Genomic DNA, 19,016 nt, shown 5'->3' on the forward strand with positions numbered 1-19,016 from the left:
GCTACGCATTGTTTTATTGCTTTCGATTGTGTTTCTGCTTTGGGTCTTGATTTGTCTGATATAAATGGAGAGATGGTTGTCGAAACTCCAGCTAAGGGTTCGGTGACTACTTCTCTCGTATGTTTGAAATGTCCTTTGTCTATGTTTGGTCGTAATTTTGAAATGGATTTAGTTTGTCTACCTTTGAGCGGTATGGATGTGATTCTGGGTATGAACTGGTTAGAGTACAACCACGTTCTTATTAATTGTCTTAGCAAGTCAGTGCATTTCTCTTCCGTCGAAGAGGAAAGTGGTGCAGAGTTTTTATCTACTAAGCAGCTGAAGCAACTGGAACGCGACGGTATCTTGATGTTTTCGGTAATGGCTACTTTATCTATTGAGAATCAAGCAGTGATTGATAAGCTACAAGTTGTGTGTGAATTTCCTGAAGTTTTTCCAGATGAGATTCCTGATGTGCCTCCAGAGAGAGAAGTTGAGTTTTCTATTGATCTTGTTCCTGGAACGAAGCCGGTGTCGATGGCACCTTATCGTATGTCTGCTTCCGAATTATCTGAATTAAAGAAACAGTTGGAAGATTTGCTTGAGAAGAAATTTGTTAGACCAAGTGTTTCACCTTGGGGAGCGCCAGTTTTGCTAGTAAAGAAGAAAGATGGTAGTATGAGGCTATGTATTGATTATCGACAGTTGAACAAGGTAACTATCAAGAATAGGTATCCACTTCCGAGAATTGATGATTTGATGGATCAGTTAGTGGGTGCACGTGTTTTCAGCAAGATTGATTTGAGGTCAGGTTTTCACCAGATTAAAGTGAAAGATGAAGATATGCAGAAGACGGCTTTCAGGACGCGTTATGGTCACTATGAATATAAAGTTATGCCTTTTGGTGTTACCAATGCACCTGGAGTATATGAATCGCATCTTCCATGCATTTTTGGATCGGTTTGTGGTTGTGTTTATCGACGACATTTTGATTTACTCCAAGACTGAAGAAGAACATGCTGAGCATCTGAAGATTGTTTTGCAAGTGTTGAAAGAGAAGAAACTTTATGCTAAATTGTCTAAGTGTGAATTCTGGTTGAAAGAAGTGAGTTTTCTTGGCCATGTTATTTCTGGTGATGGTATTGCAGTGGATCCGTGTAAAGTTGAAGCGGTATCACAGTGGGAGACTCCTAAGTCAGTTACTGAGATTAGAAGTTTCTTGGGTTTAGCTGGTTACTATAGAAGGTTTATTGAAGGGTTTTCTAAGTTAGCTCTTCCGCTAACGCAGTTGACTTGTAAAGGTAAAACTTTTGTGTGGGACGTCCATTGTGAGAACAGTTTTAGTGAATTGAAGAAGCGTTTGACGACTGCTCCAGTTTTGATTTTGCCGAAGTCTGATGAAACTTTTGTGGTATATTGTGATGCGTCCAAATTGGGTTTAGGAGGTGTGCTTATGCAAGAAGGTAAAGTGGTAGCTTATGCTTCAAGACAGTTGAGAATTCATGAGAAGAATTATCCTACGCATGATCTCGAGTTGGCGGCCGTAGTCTTTGTATTGAAGATATGGAGACATTACTTGTATGGTTCGAGATTTGAGGTGTTTAGTGAATTTCTGAAAAGTATCAAGGAAGCACAGAGAGTTGATGTCAAGTTTGTAGATTTGTTGGTTGCTAGTAATCAGACTGAAGAAAGTGATTTTAAAATCGATGATCAAGGTGTGTTGAGATTCCGAGGAAGGATTTGTATTCCAGACAATGAAGAGATTAAGAGGATGATTCTAGAAGAGAGTCATAGAAGTAGCTTGAGTATTCATCCGGGAGCTACGAAGATTTATCATGATTTAAAGAAGATTTTTTGGTGGTCTGGTTTGAAACGAGATGTGGCACAGTTTGTGTATTCCTGTTTAGTTTGTCAGAAGTCGAAAGTTGAGCATCAGAAACCTGCTGGAATGATGGTACCTTTAGATGTGCCAAAATGGAAATGGGATAGTATATCCATGGATTTTGTGACAAGCTTGCCGAATACTCCTAAAGGGAACGACGCAATTTGGGTTATTGTTGATAGGTTGACGAAGTCGGCTCATTTTCTACCGATCAATATTAGTTTCCCTGTTGCCCAGTTGGCAGAGATTTATATCAAGGAGATCGTGAGGTTGCATGGTGTTCCTTCGAGCATTGTGTCAGATAGAGATCCAAGATTTACTTCTAGATTTTGGAAAAGTTTGCAAGAGGCTTTGGGTTCGAAGTTGAGGTTGAGTTCGGCGTATCATCCGCAAACAGATGGTCAGTCGGAGAGGACAATTCAGTCGCTAGAGGATTTGTTGAGGATTTGTGTTCTTGAGCAAGGAGGAACTTGGGATAGTCATCTTCCGTTGATCGAGTTCACATACAATAATAGTTATCATTCAAGTATTGGAATGGCACCTTTCGAGGCTTTATATGGTCGGAGATGCAGAACTCCGTTGTGCTGGTTTGAGTCAGGTGAAAGAGTGGTCTTAGGACCAGAGATTGTTCAGCAGACTACTAAGAAAGTTCAGATGATTCAAGAGAAAATGAAAGCGTCGCAGAGTCGACAAAAGAGTTACCATGATAAGCGCAGAAAAGATTTTGAGTTTCAGGAAGGAGACCACGTATTTTTGACAGTCACTCCTATGACTGGTGTAGGACGTGCATTGAAGTCAAAGAAGTTGACCCCGAAGTTCATTGGTCCGTATCAGATATTGGAAAGAGTTGGAACGGTGGCTTACCGAGTGGGTTTACCACCGCATCTTTCGAATTTGCACAACGTTTTCCATGTGTCGCAACTTCGAAAGTATGTTCCGGATCCATCTCATGTAATCCAAAGTGACGATGTGCAAGTTAGAGACAACCTTACGGTAGAGACTTTACCGGTGAGGATTGATGATCGTAAAGTGAAGACGTTGAGAGGCAAGGAGATACCTCTCGTGAGAGTCGTTTGGACGGGAGCGACTGGTGAAAGCTTGACGTGGGAGCTTGAGAGTAAGATGCTGGAGTCTTATCTAGAGTTGTTTGCTTGAGGTAAATTTTCGAGGACGAAAATCTTTTAAGTGGGGGAGAGTTGTAACGCCCACTTTTGTTAATTGTTTATTTAATCGAGTTTAGGCGATTATATATTTATATAATATATGCATGATTTTGGTGTGCTTTGATGATTTACGATGATTTGAATGATTTGATCGATGACGTGATAAGTTATGAGTTTTGGAAGATTTGATAAGGATATGAGAATTATTTTATTGTTAAATAAAATAAAGATTTGAAAATAATATAAAATATTTAGTTAAGGGCTGTTTTGATATTTTAGATAGTTTTGGGGGAGAAAGTGAGATAAGATAAGTAATTAAGAAGAAATATAAATAGGGAAGACCTAATTGTTAGAAAAACTGATTGTACGTGAAAACTTTTGGAAAAAGGGAGAAAAAGCTTAGAGAGGAGCAAGAAACCAAGAGGGTTGCGATTTTCTGCAAATTTAAGGTAAGGGTGAGACTAATAACTCAGTAATATTAGTTGTTGTAATTCTGATGAGTAATTAGCAAGAATTAGGATTAATTAGAGAAAACGAAAACTAGGTCAAATCCCTAGAATTTGAGATTAAACGGTAGGAATTGATTAGATTGCTGTAAAAAGTGTTCCTGGACCTTAGATTATGTTTAGGATCAACTTTGGAATCATTACTAGGCTTAGAACCATGTGGATCGACGGATTTTTGTGATTTTAGGAAACCTGGCCGTAGCGACATTCATCGCTCGCCACGGCGAGCTATGATCCTCGCCTCGCGAGTGATGATCTTCATCGCTCGCCTCGCGAGCCCTTTCCTTTCCCCTCGCGGGTGTTTCTGGTATCGCTCGCCACGGCGAACAACCCTTCCTCGCCTCGCGAACTTAGGCAGAGAGCATGTTAGATTTTGTGTTTCGACCTTTTTAGTTGGACCTTGAGTGCCTTTGAGTGCCTGAACATACCTAGTAATGATTAGGAATGAATGTAGGGCAAGATTAGACCCAGAACAACTTTAGTTTGGGAATTGTTTCATACTCGCCATGGCGAGCAAGAACTCTCGCCTCGCGAGCACCTCCAGCCTTGAGTGTTATGAGTGTTTGTGCGATCTATGTCGCACGTTTTGATCAAGAGCGAACCCCCTTATGATAATAAGACCTAATGATGACGTTAAATGCAGTCTGTAAAGCTGTTTAAGATATGTTGATATTGATTGAGTATGATTAATGTATTGTACATTTATGTAAGATATGGAAGTTTAATTATGACATAGTTGATGTGCTATTGATATAATGATATCATCCTGTTATGTGACTTGATTATGCCGCTGCTGTTATTTAACTAAGTGCATTGTATATATTTATATATGATGAAATGATGACGTTTAGCTCCAAGTTGTTGGATGCATGTTGATATGTTGATTACGATGTTTTGTTCATGAGAGTCCATGCATAGCATTTCATTGAGCTTAGTCCTCACCACGTTTATTAGGAGCTTTGTCCTCCGCACGATTATTAGGAGCTTTGTCCTCCGCACGATTAAAGTATATTAATACTTATGATGACAATTGGTACCACATGCATATAAAGTGTCTAAGAGCATTGTCACATTGTCATGTCCATAATGCCATGTTGTTGATGACGATTGAATACGTGATTACGTGATACTTGTTATATGAATTATGATTTGAATTACTTTGATCAATATTATTTTGTTATGAAATCTCACCCCTTCTGCTTGAAAATTGTTGCCCTTCGTATGGGTAACTTGCAGGTGATCGTGTTTAGTGTGCAGTTTGCTTCCGTGAGTGGCCTTGCCTCACTGTGTCGTCTAGGTCGCTCTTATACGTAATGGGATGGGGTTATATGCTATAACATGCTTCATTCTTTTACGTGAACTGCTATGATAATGTCTGTTTTGATTAACTCTTTTGAGATACTTTGTTGGGGCCTGCGTGCCAAAATGATTATGTTTATGAACTATATTTTCCGCTGCATTGTTAAGATAAATCGTTGAAGGTTAAATCGTTATTTAACAGACTTTTGGTTTATGTTTTATGCGATACCTCGTTGTTTATGATGCTTACTCTGATAAATGTTTTAAGAAATTTTATATTGGGAAAACGGGGTGTTACAAAGGCCACAAGAGCACTATTTGTCAAGAGGAGGTGAAGAAATGTTTCCGGTGTGGCAAGAAGGGTCACACATTAGCTGATTGCAAGCATGGTGATATCGTGTGTTTTAACTGCAAGGAAGAGGGTCATATTGGTTCCCAGTGCAAGCAGCCTAAGTGGGCGCCTATTACGGGTAGAGTTTTTGCTATGGCTGGTACTCAGACAGAGAATGAGGATCGCTTGATCAGAGGTACTTGTTATATTAATAATACTCCTCTAGTTGCTATTATTGATACTGGTGCTACGCATTGTTTTATTGCTTTCGATTGTGTTTCTACTTTGGGTCTTGATTTGTCTGATATGAATAGAGAGATGGTTGTCGAAACTCCAGCTAAGGGTTCGGTGACTACTTCTCTCGTATGTTTTAGATGTCCTTTATCTATGTTTGGTCGTGATTTTGAAATGGATTTAGTTTGTCTACCTTTGAGCGGTATGGATGTGATTCTGGGTATGAATTGGTTAGAGTACAACCATGTTCATATCAATTGTTTTAGCAAGTCAGTGTATTTCTCTTCCGTCGAAGAGGAAAGTGGTGCAGAGTTCTTATCTACTAAGCAGCTGAAGCAACTGGAACGCGATGGTATCTTGATGTTTTCGTTGATGGCTTCTTTATCTATTGAGAATCAGGCAGTGATTGATAAGCTACAAGTGGTATGCGATTTCCTGAAGTTTTTCCAGATGAAATTCCTGATGTGCCTCCAGAGAGAGAAGTCGAGTTTTCTATTGATCTTGTTCCTGGAACGAACGAAGCCGGTGTCGATGGCACCTTATCGTATGTCTGCTTCCGAGTTAGCTGAGTTGAAGAAACAATTAGAAGATTTGCTTGAGAAGAAATTTGTTAGACCAAGTGTTTCACCTTGGGGAGCGCCAGTTTTGCTAGTGAAGAAGAAAGATGGTAGCATGAGATTGTGTATTGACTACCGTCAGTTGAACAAAGTAACTATCAAGAATAGGTATCCACTTCCGATAATTGAGGATTTGATGGATCAGTTAGTGGGTGCAAAAGTTTTTAGCAAGATTGACTTGAGATCAGGTTATCACCAGATTAAAGTAAAAGATGAAGATATGCAAAAGACAGCTTTCATAACACGTTATGGTCACTATGAATATAAAGTTATGCCTTTCGGTGTGACCAATGCACCTGAAGTGTTTATGGAGTATATGAATCGCATCTTCCATGCATTTTTGGATCGGTTCGTAGTTGTGTTTATCGATGATATTTTGATTTACTCCAAGACCGAAGAAGAACATGCTGAGCATCTGAAGATTTTTTTGCAAGTGTTGAAAGAAAAGAAACTTTATGCTAAATTATCTAAGTGTGAGTTCTGGTTGAAAGAAGTAAGTTTTCTTGGCCATGTTATTTCTGGTGATGGTATTGCAGTAGATCCGTCTAAAGTTGAAGCGTTATCGCAATGGGAGACTCCTAAGTCAGTTACAGAGATTAGAAGCTTCTTGGGTTTAGCTGGCTACTACATAAGATTTATTGAAGGATTTTCCAAGTTAGCCCTTCCGCTAACACAGTTGACTTGTAAAGTTAAAGCTTTTGTGTGGGATGTTCAATGCGAGAACAGTTTCAGTGAATTGAAGAAGCGTTTGACGACAGCTCTGGTTTTGATTTTGCCGAAGTCCGATGAGCCTTTTGTGGTGTATTGTGATGCGTCCAAGTTGGGTTTAGGTGGTGTAGTTATGCAAGATGGTAAAGTGGTAGCTTATGCTTCAAGACAGTTGAGAATTCATGAGAAGAATTGTAACGCCCACTTTCGTTTAATTAATTATTTAATCGAGTTTAGGCGATTATATTATATTTATATAATATATGTGTGAATTTTGTTGATTTTTGATGATTTGGATGATTTTGATGTGTTTTGATGATTTGATGAGATTATGAGACTTATTTTATTGTTAAATAAAATAAGATTTGAAAATAAAATAAAATATTTAGTTGAGGGCTGTTTTGAGATTTTAGAGAGTTTTGGGGGAGAAAGTGAGATAAGATAAGAAATTAGGAAGAGATATAAAAAGGAAAGACCTAGGTTTAGAAAATGTTTTGTACGTACGACTGTTTTTGGAGAAAAGGAGGAAAAACCAAGAGAAGAGCAAGAACACCTAGGAGAGCTGCGATTTCTTCAATTAAGGTAAGGGTGAGACTAATGATTCAGTAATGTTAATCCTTATAATTCTGATGATCAATTAACAATGTTAGGATTGAATTAGAAAACTTTTAAAATTAGGGTTAATAAGAGAATTTGATGATCCGAGGATGATAAGCTGTTAGATTGTTGTAGAAAGCGTCCCTTGACCTTAGAATATATCTAGAATGAATTATGGAATGGAAATTAGGCTTAGAACCATGTGAGATCATGTATTTTTCGTAAAAACTGCATTCTGCCCGAGCCAACATTCATCGCTCGCCTTGGCGAACGATGAGCCTCGCCTCGCGAGTGATGAAGTTCATTGCTCGCCACGCGAGCCAATACCCCTCGCCTCGCGAGTTACAAGTCGTAGCTCGCCACAACGAGCAACCTTACTCGCCATAGCGAGTATGACCAGAGAGCATGTCGAATTCTGAGTTTTTAACTTTTGAGTTGAACCTTAGATGTTTTTGAGTACCTTTAGATGTTTACTAAAGATTAGAGGATGATTTAGAACAAGATTGAACCTGGAACAACCTTAGTTGAAAATCTGGCAAGTACCCGCCATGGCGAGCAAATGCTCTCGCCTCGCGAGCATTTTCAGAACTGAGTGCATTTGAGAAGTTTGAGACCTGAGTCGTTCGAATTGATTAGGAATGGAACTTACGGTAATAGTGAGACCTATTTAAGATGTTAACTGAAAATTGTGAAGCTATTATGAAATGCTAAGTGATTATAATGTGATTTATTAATTGATTGCATTACTTGAATTATTATTGAATGATCAAGAAGTTGTTGAAAATGATTTGATATTAAGCCGTTGATGTGATCTGTTTATGCTGCTATTGTTATTTAACTAAGTTGCATGAGTTTGAATAAGGTGATTAAGATGATGATGAACTCCAAATTATTGGATGTATAAGAGATTGGTGATTAAGATGTTTAGATGATTGAGTCCATGCATTAGCATACATTGAACTTTGTCTTCGCCACGAATTGAGCTTTGTCCTCACCACGATTAGAGTTTTGTCCTCCCCACGATGCTTAAAGTATATTAATACTATGATGATGGGGGCTAATGCCCTGTATTGGTACCACATGCATATAAGAGGTCTAAGTTGCATTGTCTCATTGTCAAGTCAATTGATGAAATATGTTATGTTGTTTAAGATGTTTTGAATAAGTGATTATCTGATATTTGTTTATCAATGATACTATGATGTTTAAGATGTTTATGTTGTTAATTATAATTGTTGAATTATATTGATTAATATTATTGTTTTGTGAAATCTCATCCCTTCTGCTTGGAAATGTTGCTCTTCGTATGAGTAACTTGCAGGCGATCGAGTTTAGTGTGCAGTTTGCTGTCGTGAGTGGCCTTGCCTCACTGAGTCGTCTAGGTCGCTCTGATACGTAATGAGATGGGGTTTATGATATGCATGCTTCATTCTTTTACGTGATTAATTATGAGATATTTTAATTAGGCCTGAGTGCCAAGACTTTATGATGATTTGAATTTATTTCCGCTGCTATTTGGTTGATGAAGGATAAATTATTATTTATCTATGTTTTGAAGATTTTAAGAATGTGATATCCCGTTAATTGTTGTTTACTCTGATTATATGTTTGAAATTTTTATATTGGAAAAACGGGGTGTTACAAGAATTACCCGACGCATGATTTAGAGTTGGCGGCTGTAGTCTTTGTATCGAAGATATGGAGACATTACTTGTATGGTTCGAGGTTTGAGGTGTTTAGTGATCGCAAGAGCTTAAAGTATTTGTTCGACCAGAAAGAATTAAATATGAGGCAACGAAGGTGGCTTGAATTATTGAAAGATTATGATTTTGGTTTGAATTATCATCCAGGTAAAGCTAATGTCACTAGTACAAAAAACACTTATTAAATCAGAGATTTTAAATGGGTGGCTATCCACCTGATTTAAAAAGAGTCATTGTGATGAGCATATTAAGTACAAAAAAATTTAAATCGGGTTGTCTAACTTCAAAAGTATTTTAATTAAAAATTAAAATAAAACTAAAAAAAAACACGGTGGCAATTTGGTAAATAAAAGAAACTTTATTCTATGATAACTTTACTCTATACCTTCTCTCTCTCGAATCAATCTGAAGCCCATCTCTTTCTCTCTCGCGACCACTCTCTCGCGACCACAATGCATGTTCTGCACCGTCCAAGTCGCGTTGTTCTGTTTCATTGTCGCCGTCATGGTTCTATCCATCTCCGTGGTGAGTTTCCTTCTTTCTTTTCTCTTGTCTCTCATTTCTCATATGAGTATTAGGGTTCATGGATTCCTAAGCTTAAAACCTAATTTCAAATCTCTCAAACATTTAAAGTGATTGGTATTACATATGAAAAACGTTGTTAGTTTCAAATTTCACTTGTTAATTTTCTGATTTCATCTCCAAGTTGCATTTTCTTTCAATTTTTCATCCAAACCCTATTACTCATGAACCCAAAATCCAAATTTGTTCTCATTTGTTAAAATTTCGGAAGTTTGTGGTTGTTCAGGTGGCACAATCACTAGATCTGATGTTGATGAAGAGGTTACTTACGAAGACTAGAGAAATTGAAGCATGAAAGAAGGTGAATATGACTATTGAGAGCAGGGCAGTTGAAAATATGTAACTTTGGAATGTCAAGGCAGTATTGAAGAACTCTCAAGCAATATACTACTGTTATGGTTACATTGGTATAGGTGAGTATCATTACCATGTTGTATACATTTGATTATCACCTAAATTTTCTATATTCTGGTTTGTAATTATGTGTAGAGCCTCTAAACTTGTGTTGGGCACTAAAAGATTCACCAAAGCAACTGATATATGGTCGGTGGGTTGTATAATGGCTGAATAGGTTTGAGTTGCATAACTTGAAGAGTTTATTATTACTAAAGTCAATTGGATATTTACTTCATTATCACAACACATTTACATGTGACATGAAACTTTGACAGCACTTGTTTGCTTGTTATCTGTCTACATATTTTTTGAACCCTTGGTACACCAGATGAGAAAATATTGCCAGGATTATCCTAAAGAAAATTTTGTTAAACAAGTAGTAAGCTTGTCTTTTCTATTATCATTTTTATTGCCAGAATTATCCTAAAGAAAATATTGTGACAAGCAGTATTATTTTTTAGCATTATTCTATTAACTTGATAATGATGATTTTATTTTGGAAAAATGGTTTTGGAGTAAGTTTTTATTTTATTCAATTTGGTTTGCGTGTACTGAAAGTATGAAGTACCACTCACTGAGAGCTTAAGGACTGAATTTAATTCAATCTAACAAAATTTGGATTTTTCTTGATTAGTTATATTTTAAACCGTTTGCGTAGTTAATTTTTGAACATGTTATATGTTCATCTTGAACTATAAGTTGTTTGGTCTCAATGCAAAAAATGCGTGATTTAGCTATTGCGTGAAAGCTGATTATAAAATTGCAAATTTTTCTATTACAATTGTAACTCTAATTAGTTCTGAATGTTTGTGTCATGATTACTAAATTGAATGGATCCTAGTACGAAAAACACTTATTGCTGCTATGAATGAATGAATTAATGAGTATTGTCTACTACAACTCCACAAGTAGTATTAGTATACCCTTGTTTGTTATCTTGGAAATGAAAGAGGAGAATAAAAATCACATTGCATTAAACTTTGGGATTGAGACTGATGGCTTTGTTTTACTTTGCATTTACCATGGATAGACTTTTATAGCTCATATTGGAAATTATTGCTTTCTTTATAATATTGATTGATCTTCATGTTTGTTCATTTGTTTGGTGTTGTATTGCATTCATTTTGTTTTAACTAGTTGTACAACTTGAGATATATCCGTAAAATATAAATTGTATTAGCTAGTCGTACTATACACCATTGTACTATTGTACCAATTTAAATAAAATATACAAGTCTATCTCAACTCTGATTCTCTAGAATTCCCTATTTCTCCTTCACTTTCCCTTAGGTTCTATGCATCTCAATTTATGGTAGTTCACATGCTGAATGGGGTGTGCAGAATATTTTATTGCAGGGATTTCAAATGGGTATAGATCTCCCTCAATTCCTGCTGAATTTTGATGGGGAATCTTTGTGGGATACTTTTGCCTTGGATTGTTGATGTGTGAATCTTGATCTCAAGTACATTAAGCAAGAGCGGACCAAGTTTTGGAAGAGTATCCAGTACTAGTAGAGGTATCTTTTTGTATGGATTTCTATGCCAAATAATGTGTTATTTTTAGACGGAGCTGTTAGATCAAGCTCGTTTGACTCGTGCATTTGCAGCCCTATCTCCATCTTTAGCAAGTGATTTCAGACAGATTTTCGTGACAGCACCTTGCCTGCTTGAAGAGCTAATGAAGGTGACTTACTTACTATTTGTCTTCTGCCTTTTGATAGACTAGATTCGATGTGGATATTTTCTTTATCATGTTGTTCGTCTTATTGTGAGTATTTTCCTTATTGAAAAAACTGGGACTGCATTTTTAAAACTACATAAATTTAAAGTAGGTTGAACTGCACTTGTGGTAAGCTCTTCGTGTGGGTTTATATGATATGTTTTAATAGTTTTGTTAGTATTTTTCTTATTTAAATGTTGTGCTGCTAATATTTACACTACCAAAACAAAAACTAAGATAATAACCACATTTTCTTTTATTTTATGAATTGTTTGTAGGTGAAATGGGGATCATAAGTCTGGTTGTGACAAATCTTGATCTTTTTCATCTACCGTTTTCATTTGATTTTCAATTTCTCCATTGTTTCATCACTTTCTGCATTGTTCAAAATTTGTAAGTTCTTCATCCTTTCTTATTTGAAATTTTTTCAAAGTTTAGTGAAAAAGATGAAGCTACCGCTTGTTAAATTGTTTGAGAACACTGTTTTTGCCCTTAGTTTTTTAAAGTAATATTTTTACCTGTGATTTATATTAACTGATCATCACTTCTTTGAATGAGAAACAATTTAATCCTTGGATTTAGGAAGAAGTTGTGCCAAAATTATGTAATAGGATTAATTCTTGGGTTCATTTGAAGTTACTGGACTTGGTGTAAAACAATTGTTGTACTAGGGGTTGAAACAATGTGAATGTTTATATTTTGTGAATGTTTTTGTATCAATAAATGATTTTGTTTTAGTGAATTATTTTAAAGCAATGATATTTCTCTTGGTTACTTGCATGTTTATGTTGAAAGTGACTTTACTAATTTAACGCTTTTGTTGATGTAGAGTGCTTGATATAGTCCTCTTGGTTGTACTTTTTTCTGGGGGCAAAGGAGTTATGGAAAATTTGCTGGTAGTTAATCTTGGTATATCATTGTAGAATTTCTTTTAAATTATTAAGTTGTGCCAAAATTATGTAATAACATCGATTCTTGGATTCATTTGAAGTCCTTGGACTAGGTGTAAATCAATTGTTGTGTTAAGTGTGAAGTATTGACAGTGTTTAGATTTTGTGGATGATTTTATTTGCAAGTTGCTATGAAATTAAAGTTATATGATAATATTTTATATTAAATGATCGTGTATAAGGTTCTCTTTCATCACAATAATGTTCAATATGGGAGAAAAAAAAAATCATTTAAAAAAAAAAAAAAAAACTAGATTTTAAATTGGGTGACCAGATATAAAATGGAAGATTTTAAATCGGGTTACCTGATGTATAAAAAAGAATTTAAATTGGGGCAAAGGACAGACTTAAAAATGAAACATTTATTAAATCGGCCACCTATAAATCGGATACATAACTGATTTTTCCCCGTGAGCTTAGCTCAGTTGGTAGAGATATTGCATTTTATATGCAGGGACCGGTGTTCGAACCACAGACACCCCACTTCTCCACAGTTAAATTGTGTGAGCTCTAACCACTAGGCTACTTGACCAAAAAAAAAACCCGATTTTTTTAAAGTCATATCAACCCCGCCTCTTTGCTTGTAACTGTTTATTTTTTACTTTAATTAATCCAATTGTTTCCAAGTTTAACCATGGATAATTTCCATATGAACTAACCAAGACAACAATTTGAAGATAATAATACTCATCGCTTAGAATATAGGTTGAAAGGTGAAGGGAAAAGTGATTATGGATGGGCAACAAAGCCAAAAGATGATCAAGCATAGGTTAACTAGTAGAGACATGAACAGAGAAAGCAAATGATTCAGAACTAGAACTTTCAATGTTGCTGTAACTATGGTTTCGTTTTTGGGAATTTGAATATGTCATTTTTTCTGAAACTAGGGTTTGTTGAGAAAGAAGAGAAGTATCGGAAAAATCAGATTCAAGAAGACTTGGGAAAACTAGGAAGCAAGAATAAATAGCAAAAATTCACTTTTTAGATACATTCAATTAATAATGTATGTGACATATAATAAAGACCACGTACATCATTAATTGAATGTATCTAAAAAGTGAATTTTTATTTATATTAGTGACTGGAGGGTGTAGTTCTTTCTTCAACAAAATCGCTTAAAAAAAATCATTATTTAGAGCTATTAGTTGATTCTTCAACTAACCTTGAAGTTGAATCTTACAATATTTCATATTATTCATATATTTTTTATATCACAACGTGGGCATTGAACTTTCAGCCAGGTCCATTGTCAGATTGTGGAACATTTGAAAGAAAAAAAAAACCGAAAATAGAAAGTAAATAAAAAAAAATCAAAATAAATTATTATTATATAAACCAGAATTGAATTGAATTAAAAGCGTGTAATAATTTGTATTTTATTGACTGGTCTTTTTTCTTTGGTCCCTTTCTCTTTCTTCTCTCTTCATCTTTCAACCTAAACACAAAAAAACATAAAAAGAGGAGAGAGAAAGAGAGAGAGAGAAAGAAACGGTCACCGGCCGCCCCCGCCACACGAAACCTTCATCCCATTTCCTGTCATTATTCAAAGTCAATTCTTTCATCAACCTGCTCAACCGGTAACCCTTCTTCTTCTTTTTTCTCTTCAATTATAATAAGCTTTCTTTTTCTCTTTCTATCTCTCAAAAATCTTCATTCATTTCATTATTCTTTGATTCAAGTTATCTTCTTTGTTCTTTGAAGCTCTTTGCAAAAGGTTAATATTTTCATTATTGGATTGGATTGAATTGGTGATTCTGTTATGGCTTCAACCAGCGTTGGATCCAATGATCTTACTACTAATAGGAGACAAACAAAACGACCCAAGTGTAAGATTTTTTGTTTTATCTTCTGATTAATTATTTTTTAGGGTTTTAAGCTCATTTTGTTCATGCCCATGTTTTGTTTTTTCTAATTTGGTTCTGTTTCTTATGTAAATTTTGTATTTTTATGTTCATTTTTTAAGGGGTTTTGTTCAAATATTACCTCATGGTTTTGGAAACTTGTTTGACATGTTTATTATTACTTTTTTTTTATGTTACTTTTTGAAGGGATTTCTATTTCATGAATATAAGACTTTAGCCCTGTTTAGGTGAACAACTTATTTGCAGCTTATACCATATGCACTTATCATCATAAGTGCTTATGTTTAAGCTATTACTATAGCAAAAGATAAAATAAAGTTAAATGGTTTTCGTATAAGCTGTCTTCATAAGTTATCTCAGAGAACTTATAAATATGAGTTGAAAACAGTTTACGAACAATGTCATAGGCTGTTATCATAAGTTCTTCCAAATAGTCCACAAAACTTATGTCTGTAGATAAAGCTCAAATGAGCCAATCTAATTGTGGCTTTTGTTTAAGCAAATATTACTCCGTGGTTTTTGAAACTTAATTTGACATGTTGATTATTATGGTTGAGCTAGTTGAAGAATGTCCTATGAAGTTATGAATGATCTATGGAGTTAGACAATAAGTTTGGATTTGACAACAATTGTATTTGGGTGATTTTTTTTGTTTTTGTTTGTTGCTATATTTGCTGACTAGAGTTCTCTTTGAATATTTTCTTGTCTTTCAGACTCAAAGTTTACGCAACAAGAACTACCAGCATGCAAGCCTATTCTTACACCACAAGCGGTAAATATGTTTGTTTGTATATAGTGTTTGTGATTATCTATTTAGCCTATATGTATTTAGAAGTCACTATTTACATGATATATTACTTTCCTTTCAGGTTATTTCAGCGTTCTTGATTGTCACCATCGTATTCATTCCTATTGGAGTTGCTTCACTTATTGCTTCACGAGATGTACGCTTGAATGCAATATTGTTTTTCAAATTTTGTTTACAGCTCTAAATAGTATGTGTATAATTCCTTGTGCTGACTTTTAATTTGTTATTACTGATCTTTGTATCAGGTTGTTGAAATTGTTGATAGGTATGAGGCAGCATGCGTACCGTCAAATTGGACAGATAACGTAGCATACATTCAGAGTACTGCCGATAAAACTTGCACAAGGACACTGCATGTATGGTTCATTGACTCCATTTTCTCTTTGTACTTGTTCCTACTTATTTCTGCATTAACTCTGTTCTTATAATTGATGAATTGTGAATTCCAAATTTTGATCATCATTTGTTTTAAAAACTACTCTTATGAATAGGTGGAGAAGCGTATGAAGTCTCCTATCTATGTTTACTATCAGCTTGACAACTTCTACCAGAATCACCGACGGTATGTTCCCTTTTATTTCTCATGAATCAGACATTCATTTTCTGTTTGAATTTCACATTTCTCATGTTCTTTAGATTTTGTTGCGTACCTCCCTCGATTGTTTGGATGTCGTTGTTGAGTGACAACTTTCATCTTGTCATTGTGATTTGTGAAATTTGATACATTGTTCTCCTATGAATAAATGTTGTTCGTTGCACTACATTTTGTTCTCGTTTTCATGTGTTCCCATTATGGTTTTCTAATGTGAAAAAAAGGATTATTTGGTATTGTTTAAGTTTGAGGAAAAAAACTGTATTGTTTATTGTAATAAATGATTGCCAAAAATAGCTAGATTGACAACTGAAATGAAGTTCATTTGCAAGCTATCATTTAAAATGCACAACATGTTTTTACAAATGATTATAAAATTGTAGAGTTGTAGTTGTGATTATGTTCTATAATTTGAACAACTTTACAGAATTATGTAAAAGATGACTGAACTATTTGTGAGTTTAAATTTAAAGAGGCATTCATATGAACTTTGTTTTTCATGTATTCATCTTGCATTTAGAGTATACCTTTTGAATATAAATACAAATAATTACAGTAGTTTATGTCTCCACTGTCTTTGATTGTTTGCTTCGTTTTATAATTTCCACTCTCAATGATTGGTTTTTTAGTGGTGTAATCATATTTATATAATATATTGTGTATATTTGTTTATATTCTCATGAATGTTTGTTTTTTTAAAAAAAAAATAGGTATGTGAAAAGCCGAAATGATGAGCAATTGAGGGATGCTGGAAAAGCAAACTCAACAAGTGGTTGTGACCCTGAACGTGATGTAAATGGTGTGCCAATCGTACCTTGTGGTCTTATAGCTTGGAGCATGTTCAATGATACATACAGCTTCTCACGCAACAACAATAATGTCACAGTGAACAAGAAAGAAATCTCATGGAAAAGTGATAGAGATCACAAATTTGGAAGTGATGTTTTCCCTAAAAATTTCCAGAATGGTAATATTACAGGTGGTGCTCATCTCAACGAGAGTATACCGGTAAGTTTTTTACAAGACATTTGATTAGCATCTAGCTATTAGAGTCTTTTCAGTCAAAATAGTTTTATGGTTTTCACTTACTCTAAATTTCTTATAAGCTTATAGATACAAATATAGAAAAGTTACATGAGAGATCTTCTGAAACAATTTTGCTGCAAAAGATAATTTGAACTTGTAAAAGAACTTATTGCCAAAACTTCAGATATTGCAAGATTCTTTTATAAAACCAATCTTTAAATAGATCAATCATTTGTAAAACCTAATATGTATACACATTTTTGTTCCTGATTTTATGATTTCCAGTGTATTCCACTGTTCATCTTGTGATTGTATCAACATTCTCAATTTGCTTGCATCAATGAGATAAGTGACTCACTTTCTGAATGTTTATGAAACAGTTGAGTGAGCAGGAGGATCTTATTGTTTGGATGCGGACTGCGGCTTTGCCAACTTTTAGGAAGTTGTATGGAAAGATTGAGGTGGATCTGGAGAAAGGTGATGAGATAAAAGTGGTATTGCAGAATAACTACAACACATATAGTTTCAGTGGCAAGAAGAAGCTTGTATTGTCAACTACTAGTTGGCTTGGAGGAAAGAATGACTTCCTTGGCATTGCTTATCTCTCTGTTGGAGGATTGAGCTTCTTCTTGGCCATGGCTTTTACTATTGTATATTTTGTTAAGCCAAGGTAAGAAAATCACTTGCTGCTTTCTGCTATGCAAATTCCTTTTAAATGATGATGTTCATTGGAGCGTTATAACTTTCCGTACTTCATATATGGTTTTTCTAATATATTGAATGCATTCACTCTTTGCACACAATAGGTTATTTTACTTTTTACTAACCAACTGAATTTTCATTAGCTCAACCTTAAGTCAATTTGAATATAAACTACGTTTTGCTCGAGTTAGTTATATGTTAAGTGCATTGCAAATTAAGTATATATTTATGGAAGACTTTTTGATATGTGAGAGTTTTCTTCATTACATATTTAAGACGTAAAAAAAAAAAAAAAAGTTTAAATATGATTTTTGATCTCTGTCATATAGAAGGTATTCAATTACACCGATGTAATACTTGGGTAGTGTCACACTGACTTACTGGATACATATTTTTTAAAACTGTCTGATAATTGAAAGTTTATATCATATCGACGTCTTTGTGAATTTGTACATAAATCTAAAATATTTTAATGTTTTTGAGATGCATCCAGATTAACATCTTACGCTTTCTTACTAATGATGTTAATCTTTTCGGTCCCTTATATGAATCAGTTGAAATTGTGAAGTTTAGTGGTTTTGACACAAACTCATTTCAACAAACGTGCATAATTGCAATTTCAAATATGATTAGCTACTAATCTGTATGTCTCTTCGTTATAGGCAACTTGGAGATCCTTCATATTTGTCATGGAATAGGAACCCATCAGGGCACTGAGCTGAGAAACTAGTTGTGCATGATCTTCCAGGATTTCCCTCAGGAAACCTTGTGTATTATTATTTTTCAGACTTATACAGTAGTGGATGTTATTTTGTACATCAATGTTATTAATACATGTTTCATAGCAATAATTTTCATACATTAGGACTTTTTATGTATTCCTCCAAAAAGAATTCTTCTTTTTTGTCTTGTGCATAAGAATTGAGATATTTTGTAATATAGTGTGCTATTTCGTACAACTCAAGAAACACATCATTGTTTGGTACAAGTTTTGCTTTTTAGTGAGTGAAAATAGTAGAAATGGTATACATGGGATTGATTAAACAAACTTTGATTTCAACCTTTTAAATTTGAAGATTCTTTGGTTTTGGACCTTTATGACATCAAATTTCAAAATTTAAGATACTTTTGTCTTTTGTAATTTGAGCGAATTTTAGTTTACCTCCTGTCATATCATCTACTTTTGAAGGTTCAAAATCAAAAAATCTTTAAATTACAAGGATGGGATGCAGGGAGTAAACTAAAAGTCGTCTAAATGGCATGGGGGTTTAAACATCATTTAACCCTTGATTAAATGATCCTTTATTAGAAATGGTTTTTATTTTATTCTCTTTTAAAATGATCCTTCACTGATTGGTA

The 19,016-nt window shown here is 34.7% G+C and overlaps 1 protein-coding gene across 1 annotated transcript; it reads left to right on the top strand.

Annotated features, from left to right (window-relative positions):
- Window positions 1-14,061: 14,061 nt before the first annotated feature.
- Window positions 14,062-18,645, top strand: LOC120577710 (ALA-interacting subunit 1). The gene is made up of 9 exons (XM_039829515.1): window positions 14,062-14,244; window positions 14,369-14,493; window positions 15,243-15,301; window positions 15,399-15,473; window positions 15,583-15,693; window positions 15,829-15,899; window positions 16,640-16,937; window positions 17,336-17,625; window positions 18,320-18,645. Exons 2-9 carry the CDS (start codon window positions 14,427-14,429, stop codon window positions 18,372-18,374), a joined length of 1,026 nt encoding a protein of 341 aa, XP_039685449.1. The 5' UTR covers window positions 14,062-14,244; window positions 14,369-14,426; the 3' UTR covers window positions 18,375-18,645.
- Window positions 18,646-19,016: the final 371 nt, after the last annotated feature.

This window comes from Medicago truncatula, chromosome 8 (assembly GCF_003473485.1).
Source record: "Medicago truncatula cultivar Jemalong A17 chromosome 8, MtrunA17r5.0-ANR, whole genome shotgun sequence".
NCBI lineage: Eukaryota > Viridiplantae > Streptophyta > Magnoliopsida > Fabales > Fabaceae > Medicago > Medicago truncatula.